The sequence below is a fragment of the Eptatretus burgeri genome, chromosome 1 (genome assembly GCF_056783735.1).
Source record: "Eptatretus burgeri isolate ZD-2024b chromosome 1, Ebu_testis_v1, whole genome shotgun sequence".
NCBI classification, from domain to species: Eukaryota; Metazoa; Chordata; class Myxini; order Myxiniformes; family Myxinidae; genus Eptatretus; species Eptatretus burgeri.
In genome coordinates, this window is record NC_140961.1 from 44,237,043 (window position 1) to 44,259,851 (window position 22,809).

General features: G+C 44.0%; 1 protein-coding gene across 1 annotated transcript in view; it reads left to right on the forward strand.

Annotated features, from left to right (window-relative positions):
* The window catches only part of ASCC3 (activating signal cointegrator 1 complex subunit 3), a 148,303-nt gene extending 125,956 nt beyond the window's left edge, over nt 1–22,347 (forward strand). Inside the window, exons 34-38 of the mRNA XM_085851423.1 lie at nt 10,196–10,347; nt 10,529–10,679; nt 17,470–17,661; nt 19,501–19,679; nt 20,231–22,347. Of these exons, the coding sequence (XP_085707549.1) occupies nt 10,196–10,347; nt 10,529–10,679; nt 17,470–17,661; nt 19,501–19,679; nt 20,231–20,327 (771 nt within the window). The 3' untranslated portion in view covers nt 20,328–22,347. The remainder of the gene's footprint in view (nt 1–10,195; nt 10,348–10,528; nt 10,680–17,469; nt 17,662–19,500; nt 19,680–20,230) is intronic.
* Nucleotides 22,348–22,809: the final 462 nt, after the last annotated feature.

Below are 22,809 nucleotides of genomic sequence, written 5' to 3' on the forward strand. Positions count from 1 at the left end.
AACTGTTCAGCCTCGCAGCGGTATGCACTTGACTGAATACCGTTATAGTTCTTCTTGGTTTAGACAATAATAACCAATCCAAGACTTCCCCTAATACATGACATCAAGAAAGTTCCTGCCTCCTTGGTAATCCAACCTGCAGTATGTCATCACACCTCTGAAACATTCATTTATGGATGCATAGCAGGCTGGAACATTATTGTCACTTCGTGGCTATTCTGTAAGTTTTTTTTCTTCATTTTTTTATGATTTGTGTGAAGACATCTCGAGTAAAGAAACTACACAATTGCATTAAAGATTCATTTTATTTTCTTGTGATTGTTCCTTCCTCACTTCTCCATTCATCCTTGCATTCAAACTCCCTCTGTTCCATCACAGTGACTCGTAACCCCCTCTGTCATTCAGCTCTTCTAAGAACCCGTGTTTAATCTGTTTATTAAATAGAAAATCAATTTCTTACTTTAAAATTGTCAGGAACTTTGTACTGGGTGAGTGTGCACACTTCCAATCCTGATAACTTACTACACTATTGTTGAGGAGATACTCGCAGCAGTTATCCAAGATCCTCCTCTGTGTCATTATTTTGTTTAGTTTTTTCTATGCTGCAATGGACATTTATTTTCCTTAGAGATACTCCATCAGTCAACAATTTTTTAAAAAATTTAAAAGGTTAATTGCATAATGTTTCGTAACAGGTGTTCATCCGTTTTGAAGGAGGACAGCATTTCGATGAGTGATGGTTGAGCAGAGACAAAACTGTATGATCTTGCCAAAAATTCATGATCTCAAACTTCAAATTGGAAAGTTGATAATTGGGCCTTGTCCAAGAAATTTCTCCTTCCTCATGTATGCTGAAACAGATGCACACTGTAATGCTTACAGGTACTGCATTTTCTGTTGGTTGACACAGCATGTGGAGGTACAAATTTTATTGCAATGTAACAATGTGAAAAGCACGAGGTGTTTGGAACATTCTAATGCGACTCAAACCGTCCGTGTAATTCTTCCCACGAGCAGTGCAGTTAAACAATTAGACGCCGTTAATATCCATTAGACAGGCCACCAAAGGGCTTTGTGGCAAGCACATGCCTCTCCTCATTTTCTTTTAAAAGTGCGGCGCCCGCATGCAGATTACCAGCCCGAAACGGGTGTCGGAGTAGGCCAGGCCGTGGCAGGCAACCGGACGGAGCGTGCCTCTCAATGGCGATGCGGCAATATCTGTGCCTGACGTGCTAGATTGGAAAGCACAGGTGTCGGATGAGGGATGAAATGCGGCGTGCGCCATTTGGGAGGTAACGTGGTAATTGAGAGCGACGGGATGGTTTGTCTGAACCTCCCTCCACCCACGCGCCGCACGCCGTCGTGCGCACCAAATGAAGGCGTTAACATCACGGAGCCATTGTGTGCGCATTGAAATCTCGTTTAGCAGATATCGCCGACTTGTCAAGATGATGCACCCTGGTGTTTAGGGTGGGGTTGGTGAGGATGGAAATAGTGGGAGGTGGGGAAAATGAAAATAGGGGGAGGAAATTGAAATTTTGATCTTCTTTGAATTATTTCCTTGCATTTTGAGTTGCTTTTGCGGGGGTTTTTTATTTCATGTCATGTTTTTATGATTGTAGCATGCCTTAAAATCTTCGCGTACAAAGGTATTTAGCATCTCATGGATCTTGGGTTCGCACAGTGTACAATTCCAAAAGTTTAAACTGCCTCACACACAGTACGATACTTTGGACATTGGCAAAAACCAAAAAAACAATCTGATGATGCGAATTATCATTTGACTGCATTTCATATGACTTTGCATTACAATGTACTCCAACTCAGCACTCAGCCCATCTCAATTCCCCAGTGTACGAGGTTTATGCCAAAAACAAAAGAATTGTACTTATGATTTGTTTGTGAACGATGTATGCTTGAGTAAGGTGTTGAAAAGGGTCGACAAACGGTATGCTATCATTATTAATAATATGAGTTCCCTTTCAAGGAATTTTAACACAAGGAGGAGGTCATTTGGCTCATCAATGCCTGTGTAATAGTAATTTTTATTATTATTATTATTTTTGTATACAATGTCAAGGCTTGTATGAGAGCTAACACAGAATGTACAACAAGGGGAGCAGGAGACAAGAGGGGCAGGAGAGGGAAGGAAAAACAGAGGAGAACAGAGACATGAGGAGATCTGTGAAAGGGAGAGAGATGGGGTGGGGTACACAGGGTAAACAAGATGGACACAACAAGGACTTTCAAGAAGGGAAGGAGGTGGGTTTGGGGTGGGTTTGGGGTGGATTAGCAGAGGTCGAAACGATCGTAGTTTTGGGATGGGGTAAGATAAGAGATGGTGGTGAACAGCTGTTTTGAAGACCTCGAGGGAAGAGTGGGATTGAAGAGAGTGTGGGAGTTTGTTCCAAAGGCGAGAAAAAAGAGGAATGAAAGAATGAAGGTGAGCAGTGATTCTTGATTTTGGTAGTTTTACCAGAAGGAGGTTGCTGGCGGACCTTGAGCGCTATGCGGAAATATGTGGGGACATATCTCAGACAGAGTGTGGGGGGGGGTGGGAGGGTGAGGTAAGGCTGGAGAGGAAATGGTAGAAGACAGAAAGACCATCGACCTGCCTGCGGTGAGAGTGAGAGACCCAAAGACTCAGCCCCATCGCGATACCAATGATCCAAAATGCCTTGGTTTCCACAGCGTGAAGCCGAGAAAGGTGAAAGGCAGGAGAAACAGCCCAGAGGGGAGAGCAGTACTCCATCAAGCTGTGGACGAAAGCTTTGTATGTGGTTCGGAGCTCAGGTGTGCCAAGGAAGGACTTTGCACAATGGAGGATGCCCAGTCGGTGACTGGCTTTGAAGGCCAGCTTGGAAATGTGGCTTTCCCGGGAAAGATCATGGCAGATAGTGAGACCCAGAAGCTTGAATGAAAGCACTTCTTCAAGAGGGAGAAAGTAGATTGGGGGGATGTTTCCAGACGGTCCTTTCAGAGACATAGTGAGAGTGTGAGATTTGTCAGGGTTGAAAGACATGTTCCATATGTTGGACCAGCTTGTGATTTTATCCCAATATGCAGAGAGTGAAGAGGCTGCTGCTTGCCAATCTGAGGGATGGCAGATGGTAGGAATCATCAGCAAAGAGATAAGGAGGATTTTCCAGAGAGCCAGAGAGATCATTGATGAAAACCAGAAAAAGAACAGGGCCCAGAACACTGCCTTGAGGAACTCCAGCCTGGACAGGAAGAGGGGATGAGAGAACTCCATTAAGGGCCACACGGCTGCGACAGCATAGGAAGTCTGCGAGCCATGAGTGGAGATGTCCTTGGATACCATAGGAAGAGTTTGGTGAGCAGGGCAGGGGGGGCCAGACCGTATCGAAGGCACACGATATGTCTTGGAAGATGGCTCTGATTTCATGACTGGCATTGAGGATCTCCATCCATTGTTGGGAGAGCAGAAGCAGCATATCCAGGGTTTAGTGACCTGGTCTGAATCCAAATTGATGATCAGAAATCAAGCCATTGGAGAAGAGGAAGGATTTAATGTCTGAAGCGATGATGGATTCCATAACCTTGCTGATGATTGGGAGAAGGCTGATTGGTCTGTATTTGCAGGGATCTTTTTTGTACCTGTTTTTATGCAGAGCGGTAATGTTTGCTGATTTTCAAGCAGATGGCAGATGACCTTGAGCAAATGAGAGGGTGAGCAAGAGCATGTTGTTGACTTGTTGTGGTGATAAAGTCAGCTCTGGAAGACCCATGGTGCTGGATCTTTGATCATGAGCACAAGCTGTGGGGCACAATCTTGAACTTCCCAACCATGTACAGCTGCTGGTGGCAGACTCTGTGGCGGTTCCAGTGCTTTCTTCCATGATGTGTTGCTGTAAGCTGTCAGAAATGGGGGTTGGGGATTTCATTTCATTGTCCATAGAGCAACAGCCAGTTTCTGACAAAGTTCACTCTCTTCCCAGTCCCCTGGTTGTTGAGTGGACTGCACATATGAAGGCGTCAGGTCAGGTATGGGAGCATGCGCCAGAGCAGCGCATCGCTGCGTCCACTTTCCGCCGGTACTCCAGGGGCCTCTGTCTGGCCATCCCCCAGGCAGATGCCTGGCCCATCCCCATCTTGAGATGCCGATCAACCTGCTGCAACCACGAGAAACGTGGTCGGCCCATTGGCCTCCTCCACTCACGAGACTCCCTCGCTGAGAGAATCTGGTGAGCAGGATCAGCGTCAGGAAAACGAGCCACATGTCCATACAGCTGTAGCTGACGCTCACGGACTATGCAGGTAACAAATCTCATTTGAGTCTCTCTCAGCAACTGCTCGTTGGATAGAAAGTCCGACCAGCGATAGCCAAGGATTCTCCGAAGAGACTTGGTACCAAAGGAATTAAGTCTCTGTCTCAGATCCTTGGTCAGAGTACAAGTCTCGCATCCATAGAGCAAGATTGGAAGCACCAAGGACCTGAAGACTCGGACTTTCGTCCTCCTGCACAGGTACCAGCAGCGCCACACCCCATTATCCAGTGAATCCATGACTCCCCAGGCCCGACCTAGACGTCTATTGACCTCTGACTCACAGCCAGCAGAGACATGAATATCATTGCCATGGTAAGTGAATCTCTCCACGACCTTAACATCCTCACCACAAACCTCACATGCTGCTTAAGTGCTGTTGCTGAGCTCAGATTCTTCTCCAAGCTGTCCCAGAACGGTATGAGGTTCCTCATTTCTCTCGCTCCCCATCTTTGATTGAGAGGCTGAAGTATTGTTCAAAGACAACATCAACTTGCTGACAACCATTCTGATGGAGAGGTGCAGTAACCAGGCTGTAGTACTTGAATGCCATTTCACCAAAGTTTGCTGCACCAGCAGCCTTTGTCATCTGTACCATTGCCTTCGCATGGAAGATGTGGGCAGTAGACATATCACTGGTTGTGACTTGTGGCAGTTTTGGCTGGACATCTACCTTCTTCTCTATGTCAGCAATGAGTACGCTTTTGGTTTTCCTCAAACTGCCATCAGGATGGGCCAGGGAGAATGGTACTATTGATTACTTAGAGCTGAGGACTTCTCTCAGATTGACGTCCCGTGACTTTTCTGTGATCATGAGGTGGCTAAAGAATTCAGGGTCAACCATTTTCTTTCTCATCAGCCATTTTCACCGTTTTCTTCTTGACTAGTGTGGCAAATGTTTTGATCTTCATGTTTGTCAGGGAATCCCACAATGTCACTTCATTTGTATTCGATCTCTGTTCCACAAATGTTGTCATCTAAAAAGTGCTTATCTCAGAGGAGTTGAGAATGCATGCTGCAGCATCTGGGGGCATCCTTATTCCTGTGACAATGTTGAGCAGTGGTGAAATGCTATCATCATCCTTGTCCATGGAGAATGGATCGGTCATAAGCTCTGATGTGACGACAGTCAGCAGTTTCTGAACATAACCTTCATCTCTCTCCACCCTCTTTGGTCCACCCTCTCCACCAACATGATCCGAGTCCTGTATAGCGCACATCTCCTTCATTGCAGTTTAGATGGCTGCTCATTCATGACATGTGAGGAGCCAGCGCTCCAGAGCTCCTGGTCTCTGACTGATGCCTATATGATGCCACCACTTGTCTTGCTGTCATGATTGATGGACTACTCTTGGGCCATGTCAGTCCACACTTCAGTAAAAGGCTGAGTCAACTGACAGATGGCATGATACCTGGACATGACCTCTTCATTGATGCCAGGGTGGGTCTCAGACAACTCGTTCATGTCAGCCAGGTAAACAAGAAGCCACCTGGAGTAGTTGCGTCGATCCATTGAGAAGAAGAAGTGAGGGGTCATTTTAACAGTAGCAGAGAAATGCAGAAGACAGTCTCCAGTCTTCTTTGTCTTCATGAATTAGAGAAGCAGCTGTACCATGGACACATAGTCACTCCAGTAGGCAAACATCGAGAACTTGCCCCCATGCCTCAGTTTGGAACCTTGTGAACTTTGACTCGAATGTTGTGATAGCATCACACATCTTCAGCTTGATGGTCTGGATATCTTTCCTTTCTTGCAGAGCTTGTTGGCATGCAATAACTTGCTCTCTCACAGCATTTTCATCCACATCTTTGCCCTCCTGTTTAGAGAGCCACTACACGAAGGCACACCACTGCAGACGAATCATGGCTTCCATTACTATATTGTGGGCCCTCACTTGACAATTGTAGGACTTCCCTTTCAGAAGGGTCGAGGTTGTTGAACTTCCATACATGCCAGATTCTACCAGCAGATCCCTTGATGCCTGATATCTGGTACTTCTTTCTCAGAACCGCCAGATCGTTCATTGCAATGTGGAAGCCTCCATTGCGTTTCACCTTGTCTTCAAACTTTTTTTGTAGTCACCACTGGATCTCTTTGGCCTTCACATAGGCAGCAAGGTCAAATGTAATGACACGATCATACTTGCCAAGGATTGCCATCATTGACTGCACATTCTTCATAACTGTGTAGACAGTGCTGAACTATGTTGGGGAGCCTTCAATCATAGAGCAGCAGCTGATGTTTGTGCAAACGGGAACACAGAAGTAAACCGCAGCATTGAAGCCACTCCAACCGGACACTTTTTGTTTTTATTTAGGGAAGAGCTCCATCTCAAACAACTTCATTGGTGTCATCCTTGCCAATGCCCAAGCAAAATCCATCATGTTGGCTACCGAATAGAGGATTTCAGTGTATTTGAACCACTCAGCTTGAATCTTCCTGGAGAAACTGGTAACAGCAGCTTTCTGTGTGCACTACTCTGATGGATTGGCACATTCCAGTGGATTCAAGTTACCGTTTCCTCGTTGTTTGGTCTGCATACACCCTTGGCTTGGGGGCTGGACCAAACTGCCCTCACCGATAGAGGACCAGTGTTGTGGCATGGGTTGTCCTATTTCCATCAAGAGTCTCTTCATTGTGTCATTATTGTCTCCTGCTACCTGGACAAAGATGCTTGGGGGGGATATTTGATGGCAACATCAACCCAAAAAGGTCGCTTTTGGTGGGGATATTCTTTGCAAGGTTTGTGTCCCTTTCCTCTACAACTACATCATTGAAGGAGTCACCTTGGTCCATTCTGCTGAGCATGGTAATGAGCTGCTTTGACCTCATCCTATGGTGAACTGCAATTCCCAGGGCCACATACTTGGGCATGTTGGTTCCAGCACGAGTCACACAGTGTACAACATCCTGAGCTGGCATCAGAAGACATCTTTCATTTGATGAGTTGCTACACTGGCGATTACAAACTCATCTTCACCTTCCTTTTCTGGTTTGGCAATAACTCAATGTTGCAGCCAGTCTGGTATCACATCACAGATGGTCTGGTATCACAGACTTTGATTTTTGTGGATGTTTAAGTTGCTGGGGAGTGTAGCTTTCGACTGTCACTCCCTGTCCACACAGAAAATCTTTGTATCCGTCCAGCAACATTGACATGTCAAAGGCCTTTCCCCAATCCAGATCAGCAGAGATATCTTTTTTTTTAATGCCAATTTTTTAATGCTGTGTCATAAGACGTTTCTTGTCTCCCTTCATGGAAGCCAGCAGACTGCAGATAAGCCTTGCTGATGTACAAGGCATGGCAATTGCTCTGTGATATCTAGTTTGGGCTGTGACTAGATCATTACTGACAGCACCAGTGATCCTCAGCATGTCCTCATTGCCCTTTGCAGTTGTTTTTTGCACATTTGTTTCACATGCTTCAAAAGTACTGACCATTGTCATTTCCTTTACCCTTTTGACTGGGACCTGGACACCCTGGACGTCTCTATCGAACTTGCATCAGACTGTGTGCTAATGTTAGATACTTCTGATGTTGTGGATGAGGATTCAGGTCTCCTCCTGTGCATGTAACGCACGTTTTCTTTGCTTGTCCATATTTCATAGCAATTTGAGTGCCATTGAACATCAGCACCTGACAAACTGTCCAGATCTCGAACCTTTTCTGTCAGGGGTGTGGAACGATTTCATTTTTCAAAGGCCTTTGCTCCTGGATTACTGAAAACACCACCAACTTGTATCGCTGCCTCACAAGCGAGGCTTGTATCCTGATTGGTGGCTGGAGTCGGTGGTGGTGCCACCGTTCCTGCATGCAGGAATTGCAGTTTCAATGAGCAAATGAAGTTTTAGTTTTTATTGTGCCTTGTCATTCAAATGCCCTCGTGATATTGCAGGTATTTTCTTCCGACTCGGTGGCATAATGCTGCAATGTCTAGGAGGTCGGCAGTTCGATTCCCATCCTGACGCTCGGCATTTAAAGGATAGAGCACAGACAAACCCCATAGGTTGACATCCATGGGGAGGAGGAAACTCCTCCTTGATTGCTTCCACAATTTATAAGGTAAAATACAGTACTGTACACCAAATACCCTTGATTAAGCCAATTATGTTACTTCTTGCTTTAGAATTTTTCCTGTGAAGTTGACCTTTCTTGGTCCCAGTGACCGGTTTTGAGAATAATAAGGTAAGGTATAGGACGGACAACATTGTGAAAAATGTATGCAGACCACCATCTTTGATTGTGCAGTCAAGTTTATGAGGCTTGGACATTCCCTATGAAAGTGAAAAATATGAGAGTATGTAATTCAAATTTAAATCGAGTATTTTCTGGTGACCTTTTATTGTATCACGTTGATAATAGTGTTCAAAATTACCCATATATGACCCATGGGGCAAGTGCTGCAAAGGAGGGGTTTAACAACGACCACGGATGGATTGGATTTGTTCATTTCTGAAAACTGTTATGAAGTACAATTCTGCACGGGTAGGACCGAGAAAACGTCTAGGTGGTAAAGAAGATCACAACCAATGGTTGTTACCTTACAGATATGAGCCGTGATGTAGATCATCGGAATCAAAGGTGGGTGCGCATTCTGAGCCCAGTAACTCTGTACACAGATGGAAAGGTATTTGAGGTTTGTATGATAGATATTAAGATGTTGTTGTTGTTAACTGCATAAGCTGATAGCATTTGATGAAATTATTTTGATAACGGTCCTCATTCAATTCGCTGGTGTAGGGTGGTGTGTTAGCTGTTTGTGGGAATGCGGGTCTCCAAGGGCCTCTGGTGTTGTTGAACCTTCCGGGTCCTGAAGCTGGATCTTTAACTTTGTGATACAGCTCTGAGTGGCTGACTTGGTTGAGCTGTGGTACAGAGTGTTACTTGTTTGAATGCCATGATGCATTAGGCGAGTTAGCTGATAGCATGTCCCCTCTTTCTGTCGCTTGGTGTTTTGAGGAGTTTGAAAGATTTGAACGACCTCCTTCTGGGGCTTTTATTTCGTTTAAAACCATACTTTCACTTGTTACTACTGTATTTTAAGTAAAAGCATATTTTGTGGTGTAACACTGTGTCTGCCATACATTGTCTCAGTGAGGCAAATTGGCCACCCTTGTTTCAAATTGGAAAAGTCTTTGTTTTCTACCATTTATTCTTCAATATTGCAATCTCAATCATCTGACCCTCCCCAGCAACTCCAAGATGCATGTGTTCTTCCAGTAACCCCTTTCTGGTTAATCTTTAAAAATAATCCAGCCTGACTTCACACTTCCAACCCCTTTATTCCTCACTTCTCCCATCTATGGAACCACCTTCCACAGACTGTTCTGTCTCTCTTCCTTCCAGGACTACAAACAGTGCACCACCATCTCTTGTGATCCCCAAATCTGTTCCATGATCTTTATTACCCCCATTAACATTTCCTAATTCAACCATCTTTCTTGCTTTTTTTGGGTCTCCCCTCAAATTTTTATTTTACTTTTCTCCCTCTTATTTTCCTGTTCGTTCATTCTTTGATGTTTGTCCCACTGTCAGTTCTACCTTGCTCGTCCATGAGCCTCACTCCTATAAAGAACAATTGCAACATTATTCAAGTTTTAATTCTCAGTTTCTCCTCAAAATACGAAGCTTTGCTTGTAATTCTCCTCGGCATCTCCTTGTGACCAAACCAAATGCATGTTGATCGAAACATGGACAACCAGCATCAAGACTTGAACACACCATGAATCTCCATTCGCTCATGCCCACAAGCATCTCACCACCCTATCTAGCCCGAGCCTGAGCAAGGGAATCCATGTCCAAAACTCATCAGGCATTCAGTGTTTTTAAAAATTTGCATAATTTGTGCAATGTACACATTTTTGTGCGTGTATATGTTTATGATGTGCTTTTTCGTATCATGGTCAGGCGATGCTGGACGCGGCAGCCAACTGTGGATGGCTGGTTACGGCACTGGTGGTAACACAGCTGGTACAGATGCTTGTGCAGGCCCGGTGGGTACATGACGAGACACTACTCACAGTGCCCAATGTGGAGAAACGCCACCTAGCTCTCCTCAAGTGAGTGCTGCCCTATGATGCACGATGTGAGCTTCTTAAGTAATGTTATTCTTGTGCCTCTGCCTGCTGAGTGGTATCTCTGTAGGAACCCCCACCCCACCCACCCCCCACCCACATACCTCCACCACCTCTTTGCTCGCAGGTGCTGTTATGCCATTAATATTGATCTGGGGATTTGCAGGAAGCTGGGTATGCAGGTAGGGACCAACGCCGGTGCGTATCATGGCCCGGCCGAGGTGCTGCCTGAGCTGATGGAGGCATGTAAAGGCAGGCAAGAGGCGTTTGAGATATTGCTGCGACGTGCGGAAATGCCTGCTCAGCAAATCAAGCAGGTAAAGGTACCTTGCTGTTCAGTTCATTAACTTGGTATTTGTTATATTTATAAATGAAACTAAACCTTTCTCATATTGCATTCCCCCCCCCCCCACCCCCTTTGCATTCGTCGTCTTTATAACTATTGCCATTCTCGTATTCATCGTATTTCTCCCAAATTTACTCCACACTCGTCCATGTTGCACATGTGCTTCTTTTCACCGTTTTGTCATTCGGTTCAACTTGCACTCAGGGAGGGATGTGGGTGGGTGGGGGTGGAGGGGTTGTCTGATTGGTGTGTTCATTGTACACTTGTTGATAAACACGATTGGAGGTAAAGGTTTGCATCTGAACCTCCCATCCTTGGAGAAGTTGTACCAGTGCCGTGTTGTTGGTAGAATAGAGAGAGAGAGAGTTTATGGACCTTGAAGTACATCTTCTGCAGTTATTTTACCTTTCTGCGTTTTTGGCGGCATTTAAGATTAATCTCTATTCGGACTTCTCATTGTCATCAATCTTTTGTTGGAATTCTAGCTTGTAATAAGTAATTTATTAACAACAGTTGAACATGATCAATGTGGTTACTTGTTTATTATGAATTGACATAGTCTGTTATGTATGATTATTAGTATTAGTGTTCCATATTTATTTGTATAGTTTTGTTTTATATGCAGTTTGCCTCATGCTAACGTTTCACTCTTGTGATTCGTCGATTATGTATCCATCCATCTATCTATCCATCTATGTATCTATGTATCCATCCATCCATCCGTCCAACTGTATCCATTTACCTATCTATCCATCCATCTACATATCTATCTATCCATCTATGTATCTTACCATTCATCCTTCTTTGCATTGGCGTTTCCATGTCCATGCAATGGTCACACAGCACTGCTGTATCCTCGGACTGTTTAATGACCCGCCGACTTTTCCTTGACAGTTAATTATACGTCTGACAAGACGCGGCCATGTGGACGTCCGCCGAGACAAGGCAATGATTTTCATCAAGTGTCCAATCTTGCAACTACTATAACTCCCTTGCTACAGCCTAATGAGGCTGGTATTTTTTCGCTACATTCACAAGCTTCCTTTTATTGTGAGCATAGTTACATGAAATGAAAACACCCTTTGTACCTGATATTCAAAATGCAACATTCCCGTCTGTGCCTTCGAGACATCTAAGCAAAGCTCAGAAACCTGGCCAATCCGGACCGCGGAGACTGTCATATTGATTAACTGTCAGATGATCAGATTTATCTAATCGATTCTTGTGATGGCCTGTTCACAGCTACGCGTGTGGAGGATAGCAACTGCACTGACCCAGCAGTTGATGCCAGTGTAGGCAATCTATAGAACAATCTATAACGTACTCACTCGATATGAGCAAATTGATTACAAACTAACAAGGGTTTGTGGTGAATTTATTCTGGCTTCCTGGGGGCAAGCAAAGTTGGTGGTAGCTGATGTGGTACGAATGCAAAAGTATGTCTTGGGGGAGGGGGGGGAGACTTCTCTTCTTTGTTTTCAAAATTGTGTACCACTTAACCTTCATCCCTCTTCTTATCTTCGGACGCATTTCCTTCCTGCATGCCGATTCCATCAACATTTGATCCCCCATGTTGTTTCCACAATAATCAGCGTTGCCCAATCGCTGAAAGTTCCCCCCCTTGTCAAAGTGACAATTGGACGGACCTGCTGTGTGAGCCTTTCCTTATTGCCATTCTTTTGAAGCCTCTCTCATCGTCGCTTTGTTGTGCATTTTATGCATGTGTTTGTTTCAATGAGCTGATCGTAAACCGTTCTATGCTGAGAATCCACTTGTGATGATTCCCAGATACCTGGCGATGAAAATTTCAATGATCACTCGTGTAAAATGTGTTTACTTCGTTTTTTTTCCCTGCAATGACTGGGGATCACAGAGGGTCTCAAGGCCTTATTACTTGAAGGACAAGCTCATTGTGAAGCGACGGGCAGAAATAACAAAGGATGGAGATCAAATCCGAGCGTGTTTTTTTTTTTTTCATCATGCACACAATAGCTCAAACCGTTGCAATAATCCAATTATCTTGCATTGTTGAGGATTTAGTCCTTGTTCCGTCTCAAAGGCATTTATTCCATCATTCTGTCGACAATGTAACAAGCAAAAGGAATAAGAGCACAGCCAGCTTAAAACTATTTCCATATAGTGTGCTCCACAATGCGTTAGTCTTCTCGCACTACATCAGCTTTAGAGTTTTCTTTTCCGGTCAGCCGAAACTCTCCTGGAGACAGTTGGCATTGTTGTAAAGGGGATGATTACTGCTCTCAATTAGCTACAAAGTTCTTATCCATTTTCATGCACAGAATTTCATTCCTTCATTTTTTTATTTTTTTAGTGAGAAAGACTGTTATCCATCCATCGGTTTCCCTCTTGCCTTAGCTTCCTGTGTCCATCTCTCTGTCAAAATTATGGAGGGAGGGAGCTGAGATGAGGGCTTTGCTGGTAGCAAATTGGGCCTTGATGAATACCATTTTTTCATTGTCCTCAAGCAGATCCTCTTTCTGTGTCCTAGCATGTACAGGGTAGCCTGAAAGTCCCTTTACCCCTCCCCACTATCAAACGGAAGGCCAAGAAGGAACCCGAAGAAGAAAAGAGCAAAGATGAGGTCACCAGGAGGAACCTGGATAGGATTCGGGTTTCAGCCGCTACTCCACTACCCTCAAGCCCATCCGGTCTCAGCCAAGTGAGCCTTACAGAAAGATTTCTGCAAGAATTCACTTCTCCTTTGAGGGATAGATAATGAAAGAGAGAAATGGAGAGTAAAAGAGATGAAAGAGAAGAAAAAGCAAGAATTAGAATGAATAAAGAGAATTGTGAAAAATATTTGAAAGAAGTATGAAAGGAACAAAGAACAAAGATGTTGGGAAGAACCCAAAGAGATAGATTTCCATAATCACTCCCCAGGCTCAACCGCAGCAATATGTATAAGCGACCAGTGGTCCATATAGCATTAGTTCTTCAACTATTTTAATATACAGAACTTTTTTGTGCAGTACAATACTTACAATAATTAATCATTGTATATATATATATATATATATATATATATATATATATATATATATATATATATATATATATATATATATATATATATATATATATATATATATATATATATATATGTACCATCATTCCAGGGGAGGGGAGAGGAAGGGAGATGCGAGAAATTTAGAAGGGGTACAAGCAACTTTCAGGCCACCCTGTACATTTTGTACACTATACATCCTGTTTAGATACTTTGAATTTTGTTCACACAAAAACTGGTTGTAGGTTGGAAGATCTGTCGATACAAATAAATGTCAGTGTGTGTCTCCTCCAAAACCATGAAATCTAGCGGCCCCAAACTTTGCATGCATACGAGGAGAACTCCAAGATGGTGCATGAATGGAAGTTGGGTGTTTGGATTAATTTAAACACCGCTTTTGAAGATAATTCAGGGAGTGCTAATCACAAAAAAAAATAAGCATTACCAAGATGGTGTCGTGCCATCTTTGTCAGCCCTCTGTCAGCTCGCAAGAGTCTAAAGCTGCCATTTTTGGGGGGGCTTGGAACAGGCCGCAATTATTTATTAGCGATAAAGTTTTTTTTTTTTTCACTTTGCTCACTTATATCATCGAATGTCTGATCATCATTCCTACGAATCGCTGGATATATTGCAATGCTTATCAACGTGTGGAGATGCCAGCATTCATTGCTTTATTTTCTTTTTGCACATGCCATAAGCTCTAGAATCTCTTAAACTAAGCCGAAATACAAAATTTAACTTCCAGAATTGAACTTATCAGCAGTTCTGACTCCTACAAAAGTATTAATTTGTCCAATTTGGACATCGTTTCACATTTTGGGCGTCTCCTGGAAGTGTTTCATATGACGGATCAGCGATCGCTAATGACTTGCCAAGCAAGCCCTTCCTTGTCAATCATTTTGTTGGAGTGATTAAGCTAGTTGACGAGCGCTCTACAATATTCACACCGTCACTGAATGCTGTTTACTTTTATACCACGTTTCCCCCCTTTTTATATGATCTTTCATTATATGACCCGTCAATTCAGCAAAGATAAACACAAATAAAAAATTTAATGTTTCGTTTTTAAAAGTTTCTGCAAACGTATCGTTGGAGCACTTTTCACGCTTGGATCTCAACAAGCTTCCATGGCGATACCGCGACGTGGTTGTCCATGGGGACATCTCCGGCATTAGGAAGGTAAAATAAATTAGATGGTTACAATGGGTAAAAAATGTTTTTAATTGTTACAAAGCAATGAATCGCTACATCACGGCAGGATAGTCGAGAGGTACCCACGCTCACTCTGAGCTGTCTAACCTGAGTTTGAATCTTCACCAAGCTATAAACTGTCATCCCGGTGTTTCACAGGTTGGGTGATTCATCAATGTGTGCCATCTCTTGGATGGACGTTAAATTGGACGTCACATCTGCCGGAATCCCCCCTCTCCCCCTCCTCACTCTCCCTTCCCCTCAATCTCCTGTCTCTTCTCTCCGAGCCATCTCCTCACCCTCCCCCCACCCCAAATTCCTCTCTCTTCCTCTCTTCCACCCTCTGCCTCCCCTTCCTCTCTCTCTCTCTCTCTCTCTCTCTCTCTCTCTCTCTCTCTCTCTCTCTCTCTCTCTCCCCCCCCTCTCTCCCCCACCCCTCCCCCCTCCTCATCCTCCTGACAGTTTAGATTTCAATTTAAAACTGCTTCCCCAGAGTGTAGCATGTACGAATCAGATTCAAAGTGAGCTGTGACCATAGGGGAGTTAAGGTCACTGCATGTGCGAGCATGCATGCATGCAGGCAGGCCTGTGCCATGTAGATAGCATGGGTTTTAAATGCTCACACCCGGTGGTTAAAAAGAAAATGTTGCTGTTTGGGTGCATTTTATCATCGTTCCATTCCCTTCCCCTCACACTGCTTTCCCTTCTATGCCACACACGCCACCATCCCTTTCCCTCACGCTGCCTTCCCATCCCATCATGCTGCCTTCCCTCCCACTCACCTCACACATCCTTCCAAACCCCCTTCCCTCTCCACCCCCATGGATATCTCTGGGTGGTCTCTGCGTGCTGTTTTAACGTACCCCATTCCGTTCAATCCTGTATCCCCCTCCCCCATCTGCACAAGTCCCACTTGCAAATGCAAGTCGAGAGCCCTTCCCACATTTCCACTTCAAGTCCCCCTCCTAAACGCATCCAGAACCCCATCAGCTCATGACGCTTACCTCCTCCCAAACCCCCTTCCCACTTACCCCCTTCTCTCTTCCCCATCCTTCTCGCACCCACCCCCTCCCAGATTGGAAAGTGACATTTGGTGAGGCGTTGCTCTCCCCTCCTCCCCCTCCCCCTTCTTGCTCTTCCTCCCCCCTTCCATGCTCTTCCTCCCTTTCTTGCTCTTCCCCCCCCCCTTCCTAGCTCCCCACTTTCTCACCCCTGCCTCGTTCCCCCACTCCACTTGCTCCCCCTCCTCATTCCCCCACCCCTCCTCTCCCTCCTTCTCTCTTACCCCTCTCTCCCTCCCCACCCTCCTCTCTCTCTGTCCATCTTTCTCCCTCCCCCTTAATATTCCCGTCAGCGAAGTGACGGGTTGTATTTGCGACTATTCAATAAAAAAGGCACCACCAACTAGCATAGCGGCCTATCAAAGCTCTGGTGTTGCTTGGAGTGACATGACTGAAATGTGCAGATGATGAGACCTTTTCATATATATGCAAGATTGAGGCTCATGGAAGAGCTAGAACACACAACGGATCAGGGCGCAAAGGAACAAAAAGGTACCATATAAAGCAAGGGGGGAAATCAACAGAACCGAGGGGCAAAATATAGCGAGACGGACAAACAAGGGATGCGGTTAAGAATGAAGGGTATGGGAGGATGCATGGAGTGGACAAGATGGAGACAGAAGAAAGCTCTCAGGGAGGAAAATCTGGAAACTTGGAAAAAGGTTGGCTTGAAGGGAGTGGGGTGGGGGCTGGGGCATTGAAGGAGGTATAAAAGATCATGGTTTTGGATCGGGGCTGATCTGAGATGGTGGTGAACAGCTGTCTTGAAAACTTGGAGGGAAGAATGAGATTTAAGAGAATGTGGAAGTTGGTTCCACAGGTGGGAAAGAAGAGGAACTAAAAAAAAAAAGAGTGGAGGTGAGCAGTGATTCTAGATTTTTGAGAGTGTCACCAGATGTGTGTTGCTGGTGAACCACCCTGCAGTATCCTGTTGGGGGGGGGAGGAGGGCAATGCACATAAGAGCAGAGGGTGCAAGACCAGATAGGAGGCTAGTGCACCACTAATGTCATTTTCATCATCACCTTTCGTTTGGTCTTACCATCTACATATTGCAGTCACATGATATTCCCCCAATCCCCTTTGAAGTGACTTAAAGGATTACTGGATCTGAACTTTGTCTGATAATTTGTGGTGTCTTCATTTCTGAATACAGTACAATTATTATGGTTTTTGGGTTTTTCAGGAGGGAGTGAGGGGGTTGCATTATTCCTTTTTTGTATACATAGTCTCAGCTCGTGGAAATTTCTGCTTTTATGTCTTCATTAATTCAAGAAGCTGTGTTTTTGCACGCTTTATTTTGCTGCCATCATTTCCATCCGGATGTGCCTTTTACACTCTGAAACGGACATCTTTTTTATCAATGAATATTGCACTTCAGGACTGGACAACTTAATGAGTCTTGTGACTATTGCTCAGAGAATTTGATTCATCTTATGACAAGGTGGTGGAACATTGCCATTTTCTATCTATTTCCTATCCTGTCTAGGCATGGACGTACCTCTCTCAGCTTCCCATGCTCTTCGTCTCCATGTCTGTTTGTGATACGGAAACAAAAACTGCAGTGCAGGTGGACATCGGCTTGGATGCAAACATTCGTGACGCACGGCGCTGGATCAGACTCCTCCCTGGCCAGGAGCACGTCTTGGTTATTAATATACAGAGAAAACAGCTTGCACGGGTGAGTGCTCAAGGCAAGGATTTCATTGAGGTTTGGAAATGTAATTGGTTGCGAAAAGGCGGAAAGGGAGTGTTCAGTGTAGAATGCAGGGATATCAACAGTCAGCGGAAATGCAGAAAATTTTAACTTTATTGTAAATGCCATTCCTCATAAATTTTACCATTTCTGTGTCGGGCCCAAATATTAAAGTTACTTTTGTCAAAATTATTTCATTATACATTGTTGCATCAATGATATTCCCATGTCTATAGTTTATTGGTATGGAGACGAGTGCAGTTTATGTCATGGCTTTTGTTGTCTTATAGGGTGCTTTAATCAAGTGCTCCGTGCTGTTAATAAACGCGTTACGCAGGTGAAATGGGGAGCACTGAATCATCAAATGGTCTCTTTCCCCCCTCCCATGTTGCTCTGTTTCCCCCTCCCCGTTTACCCTTGAATATTTCTAGCATTTATGGTGATTAAAGTGGGCGTGGCACACTCGTGGTGTTGGCGGGGCTAATTTTACTAGTCAGCAACAGCACTCACAACCGTTTGTATTATGAACGCTACTATTTTGAATATGTCTTCGGTTGCTTTTTTTTTAATGAAAGTGACTTCAGCCCATCATGATTTTTCATGAAATAACTACATTCATGCACATCTGACGAGCAGGCAGGATAGCTTAGATACATGCGCACTCACATTTGAGCTTAAGGGATTTTCGCCTGGGTTCAAAACTCGAGTCTGATATAAGCTGCAACCCTGGTGTTTTACATGCAATGGTGATACATCATTGTATTCGCCGTCCATTGGAAAACTATTCCATTGGAAAAAATAAAAAATAAATGAACGATTCTTTCCTGATGCCAAATTTCATTTTCTTACCTTTTTGGATTTCTTTTTTACCTTGAAAACTCGAGATATCGTCTCCTACTACTAATACTACTACTTTACCAGCACCAATTATTCCCCCCTAATCTTAATATCGACTGGTGAAAATGTTTGGCCCATCTCTTGGCCTGACCTTCAGCTGATGGGAGCAGGAATTTGTTCAGGGTGCCACGATAGCATTAAAACACTGCGGGAGCTTTTAACATCCACCAACTAATCCTCGCAGATGGGACACCCAGCTTAATATCAATCTGAGGAATAGTAAACTATGTGATGCAACACTCTACCTGTGAAGTACCAATCTGACAGTTTATAGTCAGGCTGAGAATCAAACCTCAGTCTAGACAACTCAACGGTTGGTGCGCTACCTCTGCACCATCCGTCGGACATCTGGAGACCGTAATCCAACCCAGGCAAAAATAGCATTCCTTTCCTGTAGGAATTCTCTGCAGACTACTGTCGTAGGACCTGTTACCAACTCCAGTATATTAGAGTACAACTCCCATATACTATAGTTCTAACTGTAGCATTTTTGCCTGGGAATTATTACATGTTAGATAGTGGCACGTAATTCTCACTGCAGTCAACGTACAGATGCACTGACTGATCCTAAGATGTACTTTGAACAAGCGAAGGTGTGCTTGACGAGCACCAATAATTTAAAGAGTAAATATGCCAAACACAAGCTGTCGATGGTTTCCAAAACACAAATCTTAAAATGTGCCACCTTGAAATTCTCGCCGTCAGGAAGAATTGGTTCTCCGTCAAGTTAATCAACGTGTTCACCACTTGCTGAATACAGTAATAATGTGGCACATGCACTGTTTGATAGTTACCCTCACAATTGGTGGATATCCCTGCAAGAATATTGAAATGTCAATCGAAGACCTTTTTCTGCCAATATTAGGTGAATAAGGTTTTTTTTTTAAATCTTAACAGTTGTGCCGTAATTGTTCATTACATTCTTAGAGTCGATTTGATGGGAAGGGACAAGCCCCACGATTTCCCAAGCAAAAGGATGAAGGCTGGATTTTGATGCTCGGCCTTCGGGACTCACGTGAGCTGGTAGCTCTAAAGCGTATTGGTGCACTGCGTGGAGGTAGAGGTTCAGTCACATTGTCTTTCTCCACACCGAAAACAGTGGGCAGGTAGAGTACCTTTCATTCTTACCTTGTGCCCATCTGTATGGCCGTGTGTGCTCGCCACCCCTCTGAGTGGCACTATGCTCCTACAGCCCTCTTCTGTGTGGCACTGTGCTCCCGCAGTCACCCCTTTGTTTGGCGCCATGCTCCCTCAACCGCCTCTCAGTATGGCTATGCGCTCCCTTTACCTTACTGTCTGGCTCTACACCCCCCTTGCACTACAGTCTGGCTCCACGCTCCCGTCACCCCACTCTGGCTCCACGCTCCCGTCACCCCACTCTGGCTCCACGCTCCCGTCACCCCACTCTGGCTCTGTGCTACTGTCGCCCCACTCTGGCTCCGCGCTACTTGTGCCCCACTCTGGCTCCACGCTACTTGTGCCCCACTCTGGCTCCATGCTCCTGCCTGGCCTTGTGCTCCCATTGCATCCCTCTGTCTGACCGTGAGATCCCGTTGCTCCTCATTCCCATCCCCGATTGCCACCCTTCCTTTCACTTGTCAGATTTCCCCTTACTTATTTCAATAATTATTACCTCCCACTTCATTTTATCTCTCAGATGCATCTACACCGTGTACGTGATGAGCGACTCATACCTTGGCCTGGATCAGCAATATGACTTGCATGCCGATGTGTCACTCGGAGTGTCAGCATGAACCAAAACAACCATCTCCATTTTCTTCTTTTTACTTCAACATCAAAAACCAATTAATTTCAGAACCAATGGACCAAAAGTCTGCGTGTATAGCATTCTTCAGTCTTTTTTTTTCTTTTCATAATGACACGTCTCTGTGGTACGTTTTGTACCTTGGATTATACATATAGTATAACATTCATTTCCTTCTCTTGATCACTACAGAGGTACTTTGAATATCCCATTTACCATTTCTTTAAGTGGAACTTTTGAGAACCTTATAGGTTTGCGTATAGAGCGGTGATTGTACAAAAAATATATATATATATTATTTCTTTGCGCTCTATCTTAACTCGTAAAAAAAAAAATTGCTCTTTTAATTGTTTTCTCTTTGTAACCCGTTATTTGCCGCAAAAAGACATGTCAATACCCTCACCTAGACAAGAAGGTGGAGAGCAAAAGTGAAATGAGATGTTAAAGAAAAAAGCACTAATAAGTATTAAGTGGAAGGCAGGTGGAGTTTAGGAGTTGAAAAGTGTGGCAATGAAACGTTTGAGAATTGTTTGTCGATGAAGGATATCAATTTGTTTGGTATACGCACGCTCTATCACTTTATTAGTTTGTACACTTTTTGAAAACACTGATTTTGTCCTCTTCATTTGTCCTTGTTTACAACGTCATCAAAAATGTGCCTCTACGTTCAAATTGTAACTCCATTCTGACTTATCATCTTGTTTCAATTTGGGTTCTGCTTCTTGTTGCGTTCTCACAATGAACCATAATGGTGAGATGTATGGCCTCAGATTATGTTCTTGTTTTGATGGTCACAAATATAGTCCTTTTTATTTTGGGGGGGAAGAGGGGGGGCTGGCGTCTTCCCAGTGTCACCTCGGTCATCTCATTGCATTGCTTGTTCTCCTTTTACTCCATTTATTCAGCTTTTTATCCTTCCTGGTGACTTTTCATCCATTTTTCTTAAAATCTCAAGCCCTTTATTATTTGCATGCACATTTTTGTTTGGTGAAGAATATTTTACCAGCAAAAAGTCAAGCGCTGGACCGGTCACTCTGAAAGATCGTCACCATTGCTTGTACGTTTTTCCCTCTCTTACATACGAAGTCGTAAGACTGTTTCGCACATGACGTTTTAGTTTACATTCACACCGATCCTGCTCAAGCAATTGCAAACTTCAAAAGCTTGGCTGATTTGCAAGTATGACTTGGCTTGACACCTCTTCAACAGGCTTTAATTTATTATGAACCCGAGCTGGTTGGATCCATCTTCTTCCTCCTCAATACTTTACTGTGTCTAATGCTGAGATGATCCTCTGTGCTCTACTTCCTAAAGCACGATTTTGTCTAAACAATACCTTTTAAACGCATTCACAAAATCATGAAGTCGAGTTAAAGGTGTTGTCCTGTGAGCATATTGGGTTGAACCCCTTCCAACTATATCTCATTCGATCGCATTGAGAGTGACAGAAGCCACACCTCAACTGTTTTTCGTCTGCCGATATTGTTCTCACCTGCCGATATTGTGAGATATTCGAATGGTCTCTTGCTGAACTTGTGCTCACTTTAGCACACCATGTTGGCAAAAGATGTTCTCAACAATTTTCTGTAAACGACTGACATCTGATGAGAAGAAGAAAACAAATGTAGATGACTGGTGCGTTTCTCTAAATCACCTTTGGGACATGGGTTCATCGATCACCTGTGAGACCATCTGAGCCTAAAGTGAATACTGACTTGACTAAGATAGCGAGACAAGGTCAGCTTGAAGAATACTCGCTTTCTTGCCCCTGTACGAATTGTTCAGAAGAGCCCACTGACCCTGAAAGTTTTACAAGATTGAGCAGCCACGAGGGCACTGCATATACAGTATATAAAAGTGCACTTCCTGCAATCACCAAGTGCCTTGCGTTTATGCCTAAGTGGGTTCGAACGATGCGGGAGGGAGATGTGAAATAGATGAAGATGTCTTTCTATGTACAATCAAAATGGATGATGAAATATAAAACAAATAAACTTGGAACACCTCTCGTTTCTGCCTTCCTTCCTGCTACATGCATAAAGGTGAATATTTTTCATGCATCATCAGAAAGCAAGTATACAGGCTGCTTTATACCGCGAACGCAAAGGTAAAAACCCAGTTCCCTCGTACTGATCTGATTACTATTGTCTGAAATTTCATTTTTCAAATGTTTGCTGTGAAATAAGTCAGGTTCAAGCACAACTTTTTACCTTTATTTTAAAATAATAATAATTATAATAAATAGTGGCACTTTGTAGTTGGGATTGGAAGATCTGCATTCAAAAATGAAATTTCCACCTTCTAAGTGCACACGGCTCAGATTTGAAGTTTCAACTACCATCTGGTTTTCATCCAGGACTGTGCAGGCATCATGTGACACATTAAGTCTCATCATCATTGATATGTTGCAATCCATGTGCTGCTCCCCTTGGTACCTCTTGGACTATTTGTGAGGATCTTGTTCATTGAAC